Source organism: Halichoerus grypus, chromosome 2, assembly GCF_964656455.1.
Source record: "Halichoerus grypus chromosome 2, mHalGry1.hap1.1, whole genome shotgun sequence".
Taxonomy (NCBI): domain Eukaryota; kingdom Metazoa; phylum Chordata; class Mammalia; order Carnivora; family Phocidae; genus Halichoerus; species Halichoerus grypus.
This window is the reverse complement of record NC_135713.1, coordinates 111046058-111064421: the sequence shown is the minus strand read 5'-3', so window position 1 is coordinate 111064421 and position 18364 is coordinate 111046058. Positions and strand designations below refer to the sequence as shown.

The 18364-nt window shown below is 41.6% G+C and overlaps 1 protein-coding gene and 1 long non-coding RNA gene across 2 annotated transcripts in view; one reads left to right on the top strand and one right to left on the bottom strand.

Annotated features, from left to right (window-relative positions):
* Window positions 1-18364, bottom strand: part of LOC144381132 (uncharacterized) — a 364233-nt gene that overhangs the window by 92180 nt on the left and 253689 nt on the right. The gene's annotated exons all lie outside the window — the stretch shown is intronic.
* Window positions 4065-5136, top strand: LOC118518725 (UMP-CMP kinase-like). Its single transcript, XM_036065679.2, has 2 exons — window positions 4065-4234; window positions 4548-5136. Exons 1-2 carry the CDS (start codon window positions 4065-4067, stop codon window positions 5062-5064), a joined length of 687 nt encoding a protein of 228 aa, XP_035921572.1. The 3' UTR covers window positions 5065-5136.

Here is an 18364-nt window from a genome sequence, read left to right as displayed (position 1 = left end):
TCATCTCTGGCCTCAAGAACTCTAGGTGGTAAATATAATTATTTCTGTTTTTCAAATAAGAATGCTAAATCTCAGATAGGTTGGTGTATTTGACCAGCAGCGGACAGTAAGCAGTTCAGTGTTAGAGTAAGGCTGTGAACCCAGGCACACAGGATCCAAAGCCCATGTTGTTTTCACAGTCCTAATAAATAAGATAAAACCTGGGGCGCCTGAGTGTCTCAGGCGTTAAGCATCTGCCTTCAGCTCAGGTCATGATCCCAAGGTCCTGGGATTGAGCCCCACATCGGGCTCCCTGCTCAGCGGGAAGCCTGCTTCTCCCTCTCTCACTCCCTCTGCTTGTGTTCCCTCTTTCACTGTGTCTCTCTCTGTGAAATAAATAAATAAAATCTTTAAAAAAAAATAAGATAAAACCCCAAGTATAGGCAGTCCTTGCACTGTTGTGCAGTATTGTAAAAATGATGTGTAGGCAGAAACTGTGCAAAATGATATTAATAATCACTGGGGGAAATTATAATTGGTCCATGACCTTTAGAAATTTTTGTCAAAATACTAAAAACACTCTCACTGTCAGTTACAAATGTATAGGGAAATGAAAAAATAGTAAAACAAATATTTATTTAGCACACTGTAATTTAGCTGATTAGAAATATTGAGAAAGTATTTTATTTCTTTGTAAAAATTTATCTAGGGTAATTAGAGTAGTGCCTGCCTTCTTGTCATATAACTTAAAACACAGAGCAAGTACCTTTTCCATGCCTTGGTAAATTGTCAGTCTCCTTTCCAAAATTTGGGTCAGTTTCACCATGTTATACTTTGCACTTTCAATGCCGTGAAATGTGATTTTTTTTTTTGCTGGCATCATGTCCTCTGGGACATCTTCATTGTTTTGTAATTTTCCTCATTTATGGTGATAAGTTCACCTTCACTAAGTTCCTTTGGTTGCTTATCTTGAATCTTTAAAATGGCTCCTAGGTCAACCTTCCCAGGCTCCCAGGCTCCCAGTTATATTTCCTAAACTTTCTAAACATTCAATTTGAATTTTACTTCCTACGTTATCACTTTTCCTTTCTTTTTTCTCTTCCATTTTTGTTGGCCAATTCATTCCCCTGATTATCCTGTAAATTGTCACATGGGTTATCACTGAAGACAAGGAGGCAACACAACTACACACTTTGCTGTCTGTGGGTAACATGAATAACAGATGCACAGTGACCAATCACTGAGTTTGAAAGAAGTGACATGATTGGTAAATAACTGATGATAATGCACATATTTAAGAAGTGATTTGTATACTGACCAATTAGCAAGTAAGTTCATACTCTGTGCCAGTACTCACAGTTCCTATGCCATGGTAACTGAAATTTTAACTGTGTTGTTGGAGGGGGCTGCTTTTATTTTACTAAACTAACTGAACTGTAGCAACTGAAATTAACACATACTGGAATTGTGCAAAATGAGGATCACCTGTATTATCTTTGGGCTTCTTGGAACTGGGTCTTGCATAAATATACCAGTGAAATGATAGCATATTTTTATTTTTTTATTTTTTTGGTTTTTAAACCATTTTATTCATGTCTCACAGTAGAAGTACATTTTACATTGTGATACAGTGACTATTACATACATGGATAGATATATAGATATGAAATATACACTTTTGTTTCCAATGTACTTAGATATGTGTACACACACACATATGTACCTACATACACATCATGATAGCATATTTTTAAAAAGGCAACATTGATTTTATCTCGCCAGGTTGTCCCTCTCCAACAACGGATGTAAAATAGCAGGGTGTGGCCACAGAGAGCACTATCGTTTAATCATTCAGTTGAAAACCCAGTCCACATACCTTCTTTCCTCACTCCAATGGACCTGCTTTTCTAGGATAATTCCATCTAGTTCACAAAGCATAGTGAAGATATTTCCTGTCTTCATGAAAAACACTTCCATCCTCTCCCTGCCCCAGGGAGGAAATGGAAAGAGAATGCTCATCCATCACAACAGGATGTAGAGCTGTGTACCTGGGTCCACCCCCATGTCTCAGATTTAATGTGCAATTGTAACCCAGGCACAGATCTAAGCAATATGCCATATGTGCAGACCCCAAGAGAAATGAGAACAAGCCTGAAGGAAGTTAGGCAGGGCAGCTAGCCCCAAAGATACTGAATATTCTTTGCCACAACAGTCCGTTCCCTTTGTAGCCTGGTTTTCATGGGACTCTATATATGTCAGTGTGAGGCAAGGGGAAGACAGTGGTTGAGGGGCAGAGGAGTCTGCCTTTGTCTCATCCGGGTGCAGATGTAATTGTTAAAGTAAAAAGAGGGACACCAGGAGATGGAGGTGCATAAAAAGGGAAGTGTTAGAGCTGCCAGGATCAGCGTTTATCCTAAGACCATTGCAGTTGGATAAAAGTGTGTAGTAAGAGGAAAGTGTCTTAGTTGGGGTTTCCCAGAGGCTGATCCTGAATACAGGTAGTTAATTTGTGTGGTAATGTCAAGAGGATCAGGAGAGTGGGAAAATGAACCATGGAAAGCAAGGAAACAATACAGAATATGCCAATGAGCAGGTAGCTAATGTGAGGAGTCAGGACTCAGTTGTCCTGGGACTTCTATGGGGCGATAGAAAACGCCTCAGAGTCGTCTCACCCAAGGAACAAGAAAGCTGTTGAGGACAGTTCAACCTCCCGGTTGAGGGCTACCTGCTATCTTGTAACTTCTCGGCATTTAGGGTCTGCCTTGCACGCAGCAGAGCACACCCTTAGAGGCCAGAGGAAGCCTGGAGGTAGACAGTCACAAATTCTTACAGTATAAAACCATCTGGAGTTTACAAAATGGTGAGTACCAACAGATACAGGTAAGTCATCAACAGTGTCTGCTATTGGGTTATAATTATGGTCTAGGTGTTGTTCTAAGCACTTTGCATGTATTAACTCATTCATACATGTAAGCCTACAGCAAGACAACAAGGTAGGTACTATTATCATCTTTTTATACATTAGGCACAGAGAGGTTAAGTAACCGGCCCAAGCTCATAGGCTAGCAAGTGGCAGAGGAAAAAATTACAGACCATATGGTAAGGCTCCATGTAACCTCTATACCATACTACCAACACCCACTGCAATGCATGCTTGAATTTCTCTACTTACTGTATGGCTATGGAACAGCTTCATTTTTAAACAGGATAACTGAAGTACATTTAGGGGGGAGCAAGACACTTTACATGAGCAGGGTCCCCAACATAATAAAGTACCAGCTAACTCCTGACAGGATACCTGAGCTTCCATGTAGGAAAGAAACACTCTTCTCTTATTTAAGCCACTGTGTTTGGGAATCTTGTCATTACAATGGCCCAACCCATATCCTAATTAACACACACAATAATGTTGGAGCTTTAGTTATAGCTCCCAGACACCAAACACAAAAGAAGATATGTGGAACCAGCCCCGCCACAACACTAAGACCTTATATAGGAGGTGCTGAGTTAACATCTGTATATCTACATTCCTGCCCCAGTCGTGCGTGTTTCTTCTCTTGCTTTGACTAAAAGAAGGGCTTAGCCTCTTCTAGAATTTCCTTTCCTTGTACAGGGAGCTGGTACAAGAGACAACATGACTGAGTCCTCTTTGGCTCCTCCACGAGTCCCTGCTTGATTTTGAGTCTGCCTCACCAAACCAGTCCTGAGGTCTCAGGGCCCAGAGCTGTCAGCAAACCTCCCACTCCCTGTTTGTGTTGGCTTGTGTCACTGTGACACGCTGGAGGTGTTGACTAAAGCTGTTTACTGGCTTAATTTAAAAACACCTCGAGGTGTTCTAAAAATTCTGCTTTGAGCAGCAATATGGAATGAGGCAAGAAAATAATGGAGATAAAGAGAATATAACAAAATTATGTTGAAATCACATGGAAGAGCATGAAGGAACTTTTGAAAAAGTGATAATGCTATTTAAACCCAATCTCTCTCCCTCGCACACACACGTGCATGTGTACACATATACAAAAACACACATATAGGCCGGCCGGGCCGCTGTCAGCTCTCCTCAGCGTCGGGCTGAGACGCTGTGTATGCTGAGCCTCTGTGACCGCCGGTTGCTGCACGTCCTGGGCCTTAGCTTCCCGCTACTGACCCGCTGGCCGCTTTTCCTCTGCCCTCACTGCCTCATGAAACCGCTGGTTGTGTTCATCCTCGACGGTCCCGGCGCTGGCAAGGGGACCCAGTGCGCCCACATCATCGAGAACCACGTCACCCAAATTAAGAAAGAAGGAAGGATGATTGCTAAGAAGTGAAAGAAGTCCATCAAGATGATTAGAGATTTGATACCATAAAGTTGTCAACATTCACCTAAGAGAGACACAGCGAGAGAGAAAATACAAGCAGGGGAAGTGGGAGAGGGAGAAGCAGGCTTCCCGCTGAGTGGGGAGCCCGATGCAGGGCTCAATCCCAGGATCCTGGGATCATGACCTGAGCCGAAGGCAGATGCTTGACAACTAAGCCACCCAGATGAGACCTCTAGTTGCAACTAGAGGAAGAGATGGACTTTTAAGAATGAAATATGGTTACACACACCTTTCTGCAGGAGAACTTCTTTGTGATGAAAGGAAGAACCCAGATTCACAGTATGGTGAACTCATTGAAAAGTACATTAAAGATGGAAAGATTGTGCCAGTTGAGATAACCATCAGTTTGTTAAAGAGGGAAATGGATCCGACAATGGCTGCCAATGCTAAGAAGAATAAATTCTTGATTGATGGGTTTCCAAGAAATCAAGACAACCTTCAAGGTTGGAACAAGACCATGGATGGGAAGGCAGATGTGTCTTTCATTCTGTTTTTTGACTGTAATAATGAGATCTGTATTGAACGATGCCTTGAGAGGGGAAAGAGTAGTGGTAGAAGTGATGACGACAGAGAGAGCTTAGAGAAGAGAATTCAGACCTATCTTCGGTCAACAAAGCCAATTATTGACTTATATGAAGAAATGGGGAAAGTCAAGAAAATAGATGCCTCTAAGTCTGTTGACGAAGTTTTTGATGAAGTTGTGAAGATTTTTGACAAAGAAGGCTAACTCTAAACCTGAAAGCATCCTCAAAATCATGCCTGAATATTGCTTTGATAGCTGCTATTACAACCCCTTTTTTAAGGCAATTTTAATCTTTCATAATTACATCTCAGTTAATGGCTGGAAAGTATGTAGTAAGACAAATTAAATTTTTTATCTTAGATTTTTTTGGTTATAGGAGTAGACAGTGAATTCAGGTCTAACTTCATCTTAGCTATGGTGCTCACAAAACAAAGAAGGATATCAGCTTAGTTCTTTGTTTTTACTCAAAAAGTATATCCCTTTTATAATTTGTGCCTTCTGTGAGCAAAACTTTTTAGTATGTCTGTATATCCATTTAATAATTACAACATGTTACGATTAGGGATTCCCCACTTTCTTGTTTTCTTGCAGGTTTTAAATTTCCAACCTGTTAAGTGAATTTGTGGACCAAATTCCAAAGGAACTTATTGTGTAGTCGGTTCTTGCAAAATGTGTTTGGTAAACGAACTCATAAAATGAATTCCTAGAAGTGTTTTAGTATTTATCAAATAATTGACCATTTCCTATAGAAAGATAAGAAAACTTAGGCTTTGTTTTATTATAACTTATATAAAGTTGTGTGACAGGGCATCTTCTTTGCTTTCAGGGATTGGGATGGGGGTCACTGGGGGTTCAGAGCCTGGCAGAATTGTCAGCTTTATTCTGACATAAATCTGAGGGTAAGGGGCAGGGACCGCATCTAATGACCTGTGTTCCTGTCCTCAATTATGTAGTGTTCTTAGTGATTAAACTGGTCTTAACAGAATTCCTAGCAGTGGAACCTTGAAATGCATGTATGAGGTTTATGGTCAATGATTTGGTTAGCGTTTTAGTAACACTTCATTCAAAGTGTTTTTGTTTGTTTTCTAGATTAAATGTAGGGTTGGTATGAAGTAAAAACATCTAATGGTTAATTTCCCATTTGTGTTTTATTTTCTTGAATGCTTTTTTTAGTTATTTGCTTAAGGAAATTTAAAAATCTTTGCACTTAGGTGAGAAAAATAATAAATATATCTAATAAATGAAAAAACCAAAAAAACCCAAAAACACACATATATGTATATGTACACACATATATAATTTCAGGAGATCTTATCATTTTTATGGAGCTCAGTTATCCATACCACACACCCTGTCTCAGGCTATGTGCAACTCCATAACATATTCTTCTAGGTTAAGAAAACAACTAAAAAACAGACTAAAAATATTAGTTTGATGTGCTTGAAAAATAATAGCACCTAAAATTAGATTCTTGTTGCAAAAGCCACCACATAAGATTCCCTGCTGACTTTTGTAGGGTCCAGGACCATCTGAGAGTGAGATGTGGGCAGAACCAGACCATACAAAGTGAAGGGCTAAAACTCTGCTGACGGAGAATCACCACCTGCCCAAGTTAAAAAACCATCTGTCCAATCTCCAGGAAACAAGCTCAAAGAGAAGATCACGCACTAGCCCGCAGCAGAATCAGGGCCCAGATCTCCTCTCTTCAACATTCCACAATACTTTCTGATCTCCCTATTCTACCGCTCTTACTTTATGATGGTGTACTGCAACACCACATGAGAAGGAAAGTCCTGAGACACAATCCCTCTCTCCCCACCACCCTTGTATTTCCTCGTCATGCTGCCCTGCCACCTGCCTTACCCAACTCTGACCCACAGGGCCTGGCCACCTGTCTTGGTCCTTGCAGGTTGGGATCAGTAAGAAGAGGAAGTTAAAAGGGAAGTCAGGAGAGGAGTGGGGCGTGCTCTTTGCAAGTGAGGAGGCTGAAGTAACAATATCAGGAGCGGTGCAGCACTGTTGCCCTCCCACAGCCCAAGAGCAAATCCAGGCATCCACGTCTCTGCCTCCCTCCCATGTGCTGACACAGAGACTCTTTGTCTCGGATTGAAGCTTTCAGCACTAAAACCCACCATCTATGTCCTCTTTTTCCCACAAGTTGAAAGAATTTAGGAAGTGTTCCTAAGAGTCACCTGAATGGAGGCTTATGACCCAAGCTTTCTGGGTTTTGCTCTTTCTCTAGAGTGACTCTGGAGGAGAGGAGCTTGCTGGAACCAAGGCACAAACATTCTCCAGCCCCTAGGTAGGCACAAATTGTCTTATCAGAGTGACCCACACAATGCCAATATTGATGGGACAGTTCTTTCTTTCTACTTGGAAAAGAAGGAACTTGCCCCTGATACGCTAGAAAGGGAGAGGGCAGGAGAGTGGCCAGTCCAAGGTATATGTTCATAGCAGTAATGGCATCCAACCCTCACCCCAGCAGCATTTCTCAATGTAATATTTAATCATTGCTTTAAAAGTTACTACAATTCCGGGAGCAAGATGGCGGAGGAGTGGGAGACCTGGATTTCATCTGGTCCCAGGAATTCAGCTGGACAGGGATCAAACCATTCTGAACACCTACAAGCTCAACAGGAGATCGAAGAAAGGAATAGCAACAACTCTCTGAACAGAAAAGAGACCGCTTTCTGGAAGGTAGGACGTGCGGAGAAGTGAATCCGAGGCGATATTCGGGAGGATAGACGGCGAGGGAGGGGGCTCCATCATCCGCTTCTGGCAAGTGATAGAGCTGTGGAGCACAAAATCGGAACTTTTAGAAGTCTGCTCCGCTGAGGGATGTCACTCCAGTGGCTAAGCGGGGGGTGGAACCCTCGTGGGACAGTGTGGTCTCAGGACCCTTGGGGTCACAGAAAGACCGGGGATGCCTGAGTGGGGCAGAGCTCCCAAGTATCGGAGCGGGGAAGCCGGCTGCAGAGACGGAGTGGAGGAGCAGACTCTCAGCTCGGGGTTGCCATAAACCGTGATCTGCCGCACAGTCGGGCCACTGCTCTTCCAGCAAGGACCAAACAAGCGGCAGATCCGGGGAGACACCCCTTCCTCCCCCGGGAGGAGCAGTGCAGGAGTGCACCGCAGGGATCTGCTGGGTTTGGAGACTCCACACGGGGTCCTGTGCCCAGAGATAGAAATGCTCAGTCACAGGCCGGGTGAGCACGGAGTGCGGCTGGAGACCAGGGAGACGGGAGTGATTGACTGATTTTCTCTGGGGGCATATTGAGGAGTGGGGCCCCGACTTCTCTGCTCCTCTGGGGCAGAGATTGGGAGGCTGCCATTTTCACTCTTGTCCTCCAACGCTGTACAGAAAGCTTGCAGGGAACAAAAGCTCCCGAGAACAAACCCGAGCAGATTACTTAGCCCAGACCGGCAAGGGCGGGGCAATTCCGCCTCCGGCAAAGACATTTGGGAACCACAGCAACAGGCCCCTCCCCCAGAAGATCAGCGAGAACAGCCAGCCAAGACCAAGTTTACCAATCAACGAGAACGGCAGAACTCCAGCGCTAGGGGAATACTGCACATAGAATCCATGACTTTTTTCCCACAATTCTTCAGTCTTTCACAGTTAATTTTTTTTAACTTTTTTTTTTTGAATTTTTCTTTTTCCCTTTTTCAACCAACAACTTATCAACCCCTTTTATAAAAAATATTTTTTATTTTTCATTTTTAGAGTCATATTCTATCCCTTCATAGTAGTTACACTTATTTTTGGTATATATATGTAAGTTGTTCTCTCTTTAAAATTTTGAGATACAGTTTTTTCTAACAGATCAAAATATACCCTAAATCTCTAGTGTATGGCTTTGTTCTAGTCTCCTTCCGGATCACATTTTCTCCCTTTTTTTTTTTATTAAATCCTCCTTTCTTTTTTCAACCGACTTATCTTATCAATTCCTTTTATAAAATCTTTTATACTTTTCATCTTTACAGTCATATTCCATCCCTTCATCATATTAATCCTGATTTTTATACATATATAAGTTTTTCTTTCTTTAAAATTTTGGGAGGCACTTTCTTCTAACAGACCAAAATACGCCCAAAATCTAGTGTGTGGCACTGATCTATGCACCATCCTGATCATATTTGATCATATTCTGTTTTTTTTTTTTTGTTTCGTTTTTGTTTTTATCTTTTTTTCTCTCTCTCTCTTTTTTCTTTCTTTCCCTTTCTTTTCCCCCAGTTTCAGGTCTTTTCTGATTTGTTTCGTGTATATATTCTGGGGGTGTTGTTACCCTGTTAGCATTTTGTTCTCTCATTCATCTATTTTCCTCTGGACAAAATGACAAGACGGAAAAATCACCTCAACAAAAAGAACAAGAGGCAGTACCGACTGCCAGGGACCTAATCAATATGGACATTAGTAAGATGTCGGAACTAGAGTTCAGAAAGATGATTTTAAAGATACTAGCTGGGCTTGAAAAAAGCATGGAAGTTATTAGAGAAACCCTTTCTGGAGAAATAAAAGAACTAAAATCTAACCAAGTTGAAATAAAAAGGCTATTAATGAGGTGCAGTCAAAAATGGAGGCTCTAACTGCTAGGATAAATGAGGCAGAAGAGAGAATCAGTGATATACAAGACCAAATGATGGAAAATAAAGAAGCTGAGAAAAAGAGAGATAAACAACTACCGGCTCACGAGGGCAGAATTTGAGAGATAAGCGATACCATAAGACGAAACAACACTGAGGGGGGCAGAAGGTATATTGGAGCAAATTATAGCAGAGAACTTCCCTAATTTGGGGAAGGAAACAGGCATCAAAATCCAGGAGGCACAGAGAACCCCCCTCAAAATCGATAAAAATAGGTCAACACCCTGACATCTAATAGTAAAACTTACGAGTCTCAGAGACAAAGAGAAAATCCTGAAAGCAGCTCAGGAGAAGACATATGTAACATACAGTGGTAGAAACATTAGATTGGCAACAGACCTATCCACAGAGACCTGGCAGGCCAGAAAGGACTGGCAGGATATATTCAGAGCACTAAATGAGAAAAATATGCAGCCAAGAATCCAGCTAGGCTATCACTGAAAATAGAAGGAGAGATAAAAAGCTTCCAGGACAAACAAAAACTAAAGGAATTTGCAAACACAAAACCAGCCCTACAAGAAATATTGAAAAGGGTCCTCTAAGCAAAGAGAGAGCTAAAAGCAACATAGACCAGAAAGGAACACAGACAATATACAGTAACAGTCACCTTACAGGCAATACAATGGCATTAAATTCATATCTTTCAATAGTTACCCTGAATGTAAATGGGCTAAATGCCCCAATCAAAAGACAGGACTATCAGATTAGATAAAAAAACAAGACCCATCAATATGCTGTCTGCAAGAAACTCATTTTAGACCCAAAGACACCCCCAGACTGAAAGTGAAGGGGTGGAAAACCATGTGCCATGCTAATGGACACCAAAAGAAAGCTGGGGTGGCAATCCTTATATCAGACAAATTAGATTTTAAACCAAAGACTGTAATAAGAGATGAGGAAGGACACTATATCATACTTAAAGGGTTTATCCAACAAGAAGATCTAACAATTGTAAATATCTATGCCCCTAACATGGGAGCAGCCAATTATATAAGGCAATTAATAACAAAAGTAAAGAAACACATCAACAACAATACAATAATAGTGGAAACTTTAACAGCCCCCTCACTAAAATGGACAGATCATCTAAGCAAAAGATCAACAAGGAAATAAAGACTTTAAATGACACACTGGACCAAATGGACTTCACAGATATATTCAGAACATTCCATCCCAAAGCAACAGAATACACATTCTTCACTAGTGTCCATGGAACATTCTCCAGAATAGATCACATCCTAGGTCACAAATCAGGCCTCAACCGGTACCAAAAGACTGGGATCATTCCCTGCATATTTTCAGAACACAATGCTTTGAAACTAGAATTCAATCACAAGAGGAAAGTCGGAAAGAACTCAAATACATGGAGGCTAAAGACCATCCTACTAAAGAATGAATAGGTCAACCAGGAAATTAAAGAAGAATTAAAAAAAATTCATGGAAACAAATGAAAATGAAAACACAACTGTTCAAAATCTTTGGGATACAGCAAGGCAGTCCCTAAGAGGAAAGTATATAGCAATACAAGCCTTTCTCAAGAAACAAGAAAGTCTCAAATACACAACCTAACCCTACACCTAAAGGAGCTGGAAAAAGAACAGCAAATAAAGCCTAAACCCAGCAGGAGAAGAGAAATAATAAAGATCAGAGCAGAAATCAATGAAAAGGAAACCAAAAGAACAGTAGAACAGATCAACAAAACTAGGAGCTGGTTCTTTGAAAGAATTAACAAGATTGATAAACCCCTGGCCAGACTTATCAGAAAGAAAAGAGAAATGACCCAAATAAATAAAATCATGAATGAAAGAGGAGAGATCACAACCAACACCAAAGAAATACAAACAATTATAAGAACATATTATGAGCAACTCTATGCCAGCAAATTAGATAATCTGGAAGAAATGGATGCATTCCTAGAGATGTATCAACTACCAAAACTGAACCAGGAAGAAATAGAAAACCTGAACAGACCTATAACCACTAAGGAAATTGAAGCAGTCATCAAAAATCTCCCAACAAACAAAAGCCCAGGGCCAGATGGCTTCCCAGGGGAATTCTACCAAACATTTCAAGAAGAATTAATACCTATTCTTCTGAAACTGTTCCAAAAAATAGAAATGGAAGGAAAATTTCCAAACTCGTTTTATGAGGCCACCATTACCTTGATCCCCAAACCAGACAAAGACCAATATCCTTGATGAACATGGATGCAAAAATTCTCACCAAAGTAGTAGCCAATAGGATCCAACAGTACATTAAAAGGATTATTCACCATGACCAAGTGGGATTTATCCCTGGGCTGCAAGGTTGGTTCAACATCTGCAAATCAATCAATGTGATACAATACATTAATAAAAGAAAGAACAAGAACCACATGATCCTCTCAATAGATGCAGAAAAAGCATTTGACAAAGTACAGCATCGTTTCTTGATCAAAACTCTTCAGAGTATAGGGATAGAGGGTACCTACCTCAATATCATAAAAGCCATCTATGAAAAACCCACAGCGAATATCATTCTCAATGGGGAAAAACTGAGAGCTTTCCTCCTAAGGTCAGGAACACGGCAGGAATGTCCACTATCACCACTGCTATTCAACATAGCATTACAAGTCCTAGCCACAGCAATCAGACAACAAAAAGAAATAAAAGGCATCCAAATCGGCAAAGAAGTCAAACTCTCACTCTTTGCAGATGATATGATTCTTTATGTGGAAAACCCAAAAGACTCCACCCCAAAACTGCTAGAACTCACACAGGAATTCAGTCAAGTGGCAGGATATAAAATCAATGCACAGAAATCAGTGGCATTCCTATACACCAACAACAAGACAGAAGAAAGAGAAATCAAGGAGTCGATCCCATTTACAATTGCACCCAAAACCATAAGATACCTAGGAATAAATCTAACCAAAGAGGCAAAGAATCTGTAGCCAGAAAACTATAAAATACTCATGAAAGAAATTGAGGAAGACACAAAGAAATGGAAAAACATTCCATTCTCATGGATTGGAAGAACAAATATTGTGAAGATGTCAATGCTACCTAGAGCAATCTACACATTCAATGCAATCCCCATCAAAATACCATCCACTTTTTTCAAAGAAATGGAACAAATAATCCTAAATTTGTATGGAACCAGAAAAGGCCTGGAATAGCCAGAGGAATGTTGAAAAAGAAAAGCAAAGCTGGCGGCATCACAATTCCGGACTTCAAGCTCTATTACAAAGCTGTCATCATCAAGATAGTATGGTACTGGCACAAAAACAGACACATAGATCAATGAAACAGAACAGAGAGCCCAGAAATGGACCCTCAACTCCATGGTCAACTCATCTTCGACAAAGCAGGAAAGAATGTCCAATGGAAAAAAGACAGTCTCTTCAACAAATGGTGTTGGGAAAATTGGACAGCCACACACAGAAGAATGAAACTGGACCATTTCCTTACACCACACACAAAAATAGACTCAAAATGGCTGAAAGACCTCAATGTGAGACAGGAGTCCATCAAAATCCTAAAGGAGAACACAGGCAGCAACCTCTTCGACCTCAGCCGCAGCAACTTCTTCCTAGAAACATCGCCAAAGGCAAGGGAAGCAAGGGCAAAAATGAACTATTGGGACCTCATCAAGATAAAAAGCTTTTGCACAGCAAAAGAAACAGTCAACAAAACCAAAAGACAACCGACAGAATGGGAGAAGATATTTGCAAATGACATATCAGATAAAGGGCTAGTATCCAAAATCTATAAAGAACTTATCAACCTCAACACCCAAAGAACAAATGATCCAATCAAGAAATGGGCAGAAGACATGAACAGACATTTTTCCAAAGAAGACATCCAAATGGCCAACAGACACATGAGAAAGTGCTCAACATTGCTCGACATCAGGGAAATCCAAATCTAAACCCCAATGAGATATCACCTCACACCAGTCAGAATGGCTAAAATTAACAAGTCAGGAAATGACAGATGTTGGCGGGGATGTGGAGAAAGGGGAACACTCCTACACTGTTGGTGGGAATGCAAGCTGGTGCAGCCACTCTGGAAAACAGTATGGAGGTTCCTCAAAAAGTTGAAAATAGAGCTATCATATGATCCAGCAGTTGCACTACTGGGTATTTACCCTAAAGATACAAATACAGGGATCCGAAGGGGTACGTGCACCCCAATGTTTATAGCAGCAATGTCCACAATAGCCAAACTGTGGAAAGAGCCAAGATGTCCATCGACAGATGAATGGATAAAGAAGAGGTGGTATATATATACAATGGAATATTATGCAGCCATCAAAAGGAATGAGATCTTGCCATTTGCAAGGACGTGGATAGAACTGGAGAGTGTTATGCTGAGCGAAATAAGTCAATCAGAGAAAGACATGTATCATACGACCTCACTGATACAAGGAATTCTTAATCTCAGGAAAGAAACTGAGGGTTGCTGGAGTGGTGGGGGGTGGGAGGGATGGGGTGCCTGGGTGATAGACATTGGGGAGGGTATGTGCTATGGTGAGCGCTGTGAATTGTGTAAGACTGTTGAATCACAGATCTGTACCTCCGAAACAAATAATATATCATATGTTTAAAAAAAAAAAGAAGAAGAAGATAGCAGGAGGGGAAGAATGAAGGGGGGGAAATCAGAGGGGGAGATGAACCATGAGAGATGATGGACTCTGAAAAACAAACTGAGGGTTCTAGAGGGGAGGGGGGTGGAAGGATGGGTTAGCCTGGTGATGGGTATTAAAGAGGGCACGTTCTGCATGACGCACTGGGTGTTATACGCAAACAATGAATCATGGAACACTACATCAAAAACTAATGATGTAATGTATGGTGATTAACATAACATAATAATAAAAAAAAAGTTACTACAATTCCACAAAACTATCTTTCGGTAATGGTTCTAATTACAACTTTAAAATAGAATCACATGGAGGTAGGCCCTGCAAAAGACAAGAAATGGAGGAAACTAACATGTCACACATTAGCACTGCTCTTTGTCTACTTTTGATTAATCTAAGTATGTTTTAAAGCACTTCTTAGGGGGAACCAAAGATGTGTAATGTTTACGCTACCACACCCCTAAATCTTCTGATTCTCAGCTGTGGGCCATTAGGTTGATATTATTCAACTCAGGCATACTTGGAAAATAAAGCTAAAGGACTGACAAATTTGGAAGATATAAAATGGATCCTATATTTGTGCAAGTCTAAATTTTATTCAACGACTATAAAAAGGGGGAGATTAAAGAAAGAAAGAAATCATAACACTCCCAAAACAGTCCCATTTTACAAACTGGGATGTCCAGCCTGGTTTGGTACTGGCTTGAGGCCACTGAGGTACTTACATGGCAGAGTCAAGAAGCAACCCAAGAAAGTCTGACTCTGGATTGTATGCTCCTAACCATTATGCTATATTGCCTCTTAATGCCTGGAATATTCTTAAATGTAGCATTTTTGAAACGTGCTCATTCATATGTGGTGATGGCGTGTCTGTGCCAAGCATTTCACATTAGTTGCTGAGGATGCGAACAGTGGAAAATGACCAGGTTCCTGCCCTTTGGAGCTTACATTCTAAATGTACAGAATTAGGCTTGCATAAAACAAAGAATAATTGTAGAAATAAATAAAATTAATGTAAGTTGTGGTACATGCTATGAAAAAAATGAAGACCCTAAGATATTAAATAATGGAGAGGACTCTCTTCACCTAAGTTCTCCATGGAAAGCTTGGCCAGGGATTACAGGCAGGTAGTTTATTTTGGGAAGTGACCCCAGAGAAGAGAAGTGGGGACTACGGAAAGGGAAAGGAAGGAAGAAAAGCTGAAACCAGGGCAGAGTTTCAAGTTGGTCACTCCCGTGGTCCATGGGGTTGATCCTGCTGGGACACTAAGGAACTGTGTAGAACGCTTCTCAAAACTGTCCACCCAAGGGACAGAAGAGAGAAGCATTGGCCCATCAGCTTCTATTGGTCCTGGGCTATCAATTCCCGCCCAATCCCAGGCTGCACATGTGAAGGTCCTACTGCAGCATCAGAAAAACCCTGGAGTCTCTGGAACCCTGGAGCAGAAACTGAGAGAAGCTAAGTGCAGTTGAAGCTATGAGGTGACACCTGAACAAGGCTGTTGCCACCACAATGGCTGGAATCAAGGCTTTGGTGGGTGGGTCAGAGTAGGCCTCTCTGTGGAGAAGGCTTCAGGGCTGAAATCTATGAACAGAAGAGCTAAGAATAGCAAGAGCTGGGAGGAGAGCATTTCTAGGCACCGGGAACAGCATGTTAAAAGGCCCTGAGAAAGAGCTTGCATCTTTAAGGAACCAAAAAATCAGAGTAGCTGTGGTAAGGAAGGGGGTGAGGCAGCCCAAGATATGATAATAAAAAGGACAGAGGCCAGATCATGCAGAACCTTGGAGAGCATGATTAGAATTATATTCTAAGTTAATATGAACTCATTAAAGGGTCATAAAAATGCACCCTCCTAATCTCCAAGAACCACAGGTATGAAGCTGAGAAGTCATGCTGCTCTGAGAAGGACAAACGGGTTGACAGCACGACCAACCAAAGATCCATACTGGGGCCAAAAGTGAAGGCTTTGTTCCAAGTTGGGGCAGGGGTGATGGCTTGTCTTGGGAACCTACTGCCAGGTTCAACAGGCAAGAATCCAGTCATCAACACATTGTCATGAGAACAACTTAGAACCAAAGCTGGGATGGGACCAGGAGCAGGATGGATAGATACTATTTGGGGAACTCTTAGGGGTCAGGGTGCCTTAATTTCCTTTGTCTGGTGTTAGCATTGATCATCATTTTAGAAAAAAAAGTCTCAAGTCTCCAAGACCTGGAGGAACAAGAATTCTGAAAGCAACTCTGGGGCACCTGGGCAGCTCAGTCAGTTAAGCGACCGACTCTTGATTTTGGCTCAGGTCATGATCTCAAGGTCATGGGATCCAGCCCCCTGTGGGGTTCCATGCTCAGCAGGGAGTCTGCTGGAGATTCTCTCTCTCCTCTCCCTCTGTCCTTCCCCCACTCTAAAATAAATAAATCAATCAGGAAAGAAGGGAAGGGAAGGGAAGGGAAGGGAAGGGAAGGGAAGGGAAGGGAGGGGAAAAGGAAGGGAAGGGGAGGGGAGCTCCTGACTCTCTCCGCTTGAGGTGCATTTTCACCCTCCCCTGAGAAGTCTCTCTGATTTCTGCTGCAACTGCTGTGCTGGGCCCAAAGGGAGGCATTAACGTTCTGATCCAAGCCTCAAAAAAACCCCTTTCCCTTGATATATTTGTTGAACAGGAATTGCTTGTCTATGTTTATTTAAACATATTTGCGACATGATTAATGAGTAACATGAAGCGCTTACACCTGGGGATCATTAAACCTGTCATTTCCATTTCCCTTGCCGGTCTGACCTTTCCTTAGCTTACAGGTACAGCCCTGTATATCCTATCCTGTCTCTGTAATACCTTTTATGGTTGTGTTACTCAGAGTAGGCTAGATGTTAACAAGAGTAAAATTCCAGTGGCTTAACGCAACAGGTTTATTCTCATTTCTGTCACAGTCCCATGCAAGATTGCAGTGAAGTTCCACGCAGTCATTTCGGGATCCAGGCCCATTCCTTCTGACAGTTCCACCTTCCTCTGAGTCCTTGGGATAATCTCCATTTGGCCAGCAGAGAAGCAAAGAGAGCTCATGGGAAAGGTGCCTGGTCTTCAGTGAGGCACCCTGACTCTGATGAGAACTAGTCTCATCTCCCAGCCCTGCTTTTGCCCTGATGCACAGGTAGTAAGAAGCACCATGAGCGGGAAATCCAAAAAGAGGGGACCTTGGATACCTCACTGGGCACCAGCAGCCTCCACCACAGTGAGGAAAGAAAACAAAGCACCTTCTAACTTCTATGACAAATATGGAAACTGTACATGTGCTGTATCATATAATCAAGGTCAGGGACAAAGAAAAAGGCTTGGCTTCCTAAAATGCATATGGCAACAATACAGAGTACTCAAGTACATTTAGGTGTCTCCTTCTCTCCATGACCCTATAGCTGTGAAACTTCTGAGCCTGCAGAGGTTTTTTGTTTTTTTGTTTTTAAATTAACCTTTCTTTTTAGTTGTAGTAAAATATATATAACATAAAATTTACCATCTTAACCATTAATTGTACATCTCAGTGTTAAGTACATTCACATTGTTGTGCTACTAATTGCAAAAACTCTTTCCATAACTTCAGAGTAATTAACATTCAAGAAAACTAATAAATCTAAGTTCGCAATTCCCCACATAAAGACTGTAAACACTTCTTAAGAGTTCTGTGAGAGTACTGTTATTTTAATTTAAGATCAGTTTATAGTATACTGATCATAATTAAAGAGTATTACTTATTCTTTTGTTTGTTTTTTAATTGTGATAAAATTTATGACTCTAGAACAAGCCTTAGGTGGGGGCCAATCTGCATAAAGTGGAGAGGATGTAGAGAGCTCCATAATTGAATCGACGTCTGATCCACCACTTGAATAAATTCTTACCTGACTTTCCACAGTTCTTGCTTCATAACATGATAAACTATTTGAACTATAACTCATCTGGTTTCTGCAAAGACCACCGTAGGCTTCTCTCACACTGCCCTGAATTCAAGTCTGTATATAATCCTTTACCAGGCTGCACCAGCCTGTGGGTACAATGGAACTACCCCCCACTGCAATCATCTGAACTCACCCTCTCTTTGTCCCATGTTTCAGCTCACCTCCAAGTGTCACCCAATGGGGAGTCAGCAAGCAGTCCCTCAGGCAGGCTCCCCGTTCTCCTGCTCTAGACCTCCTTTAGGTGGGCTCTTCTGGTGCCTCTCACCACCAGTGTCTCCACTGCTGCTACCTCGTC

Bases quoted from the DNA above. Each gene is read 5' to 3' on its own strand.
- LOC118518725 (XM_036065679.2), top strand. From the start codon at position 4,065: ATGCTGAGCCTCTGTGACCGCCGGTTGCTGCACGTCCTGGGCCTTAGC. The intron at 4,235-4,547 runs GAACCACGTCAC...ACTTTTAAGAAT, and splicing joins CAGTGCGCCCACATCATCGA to GAAATATGGTTACACACACC.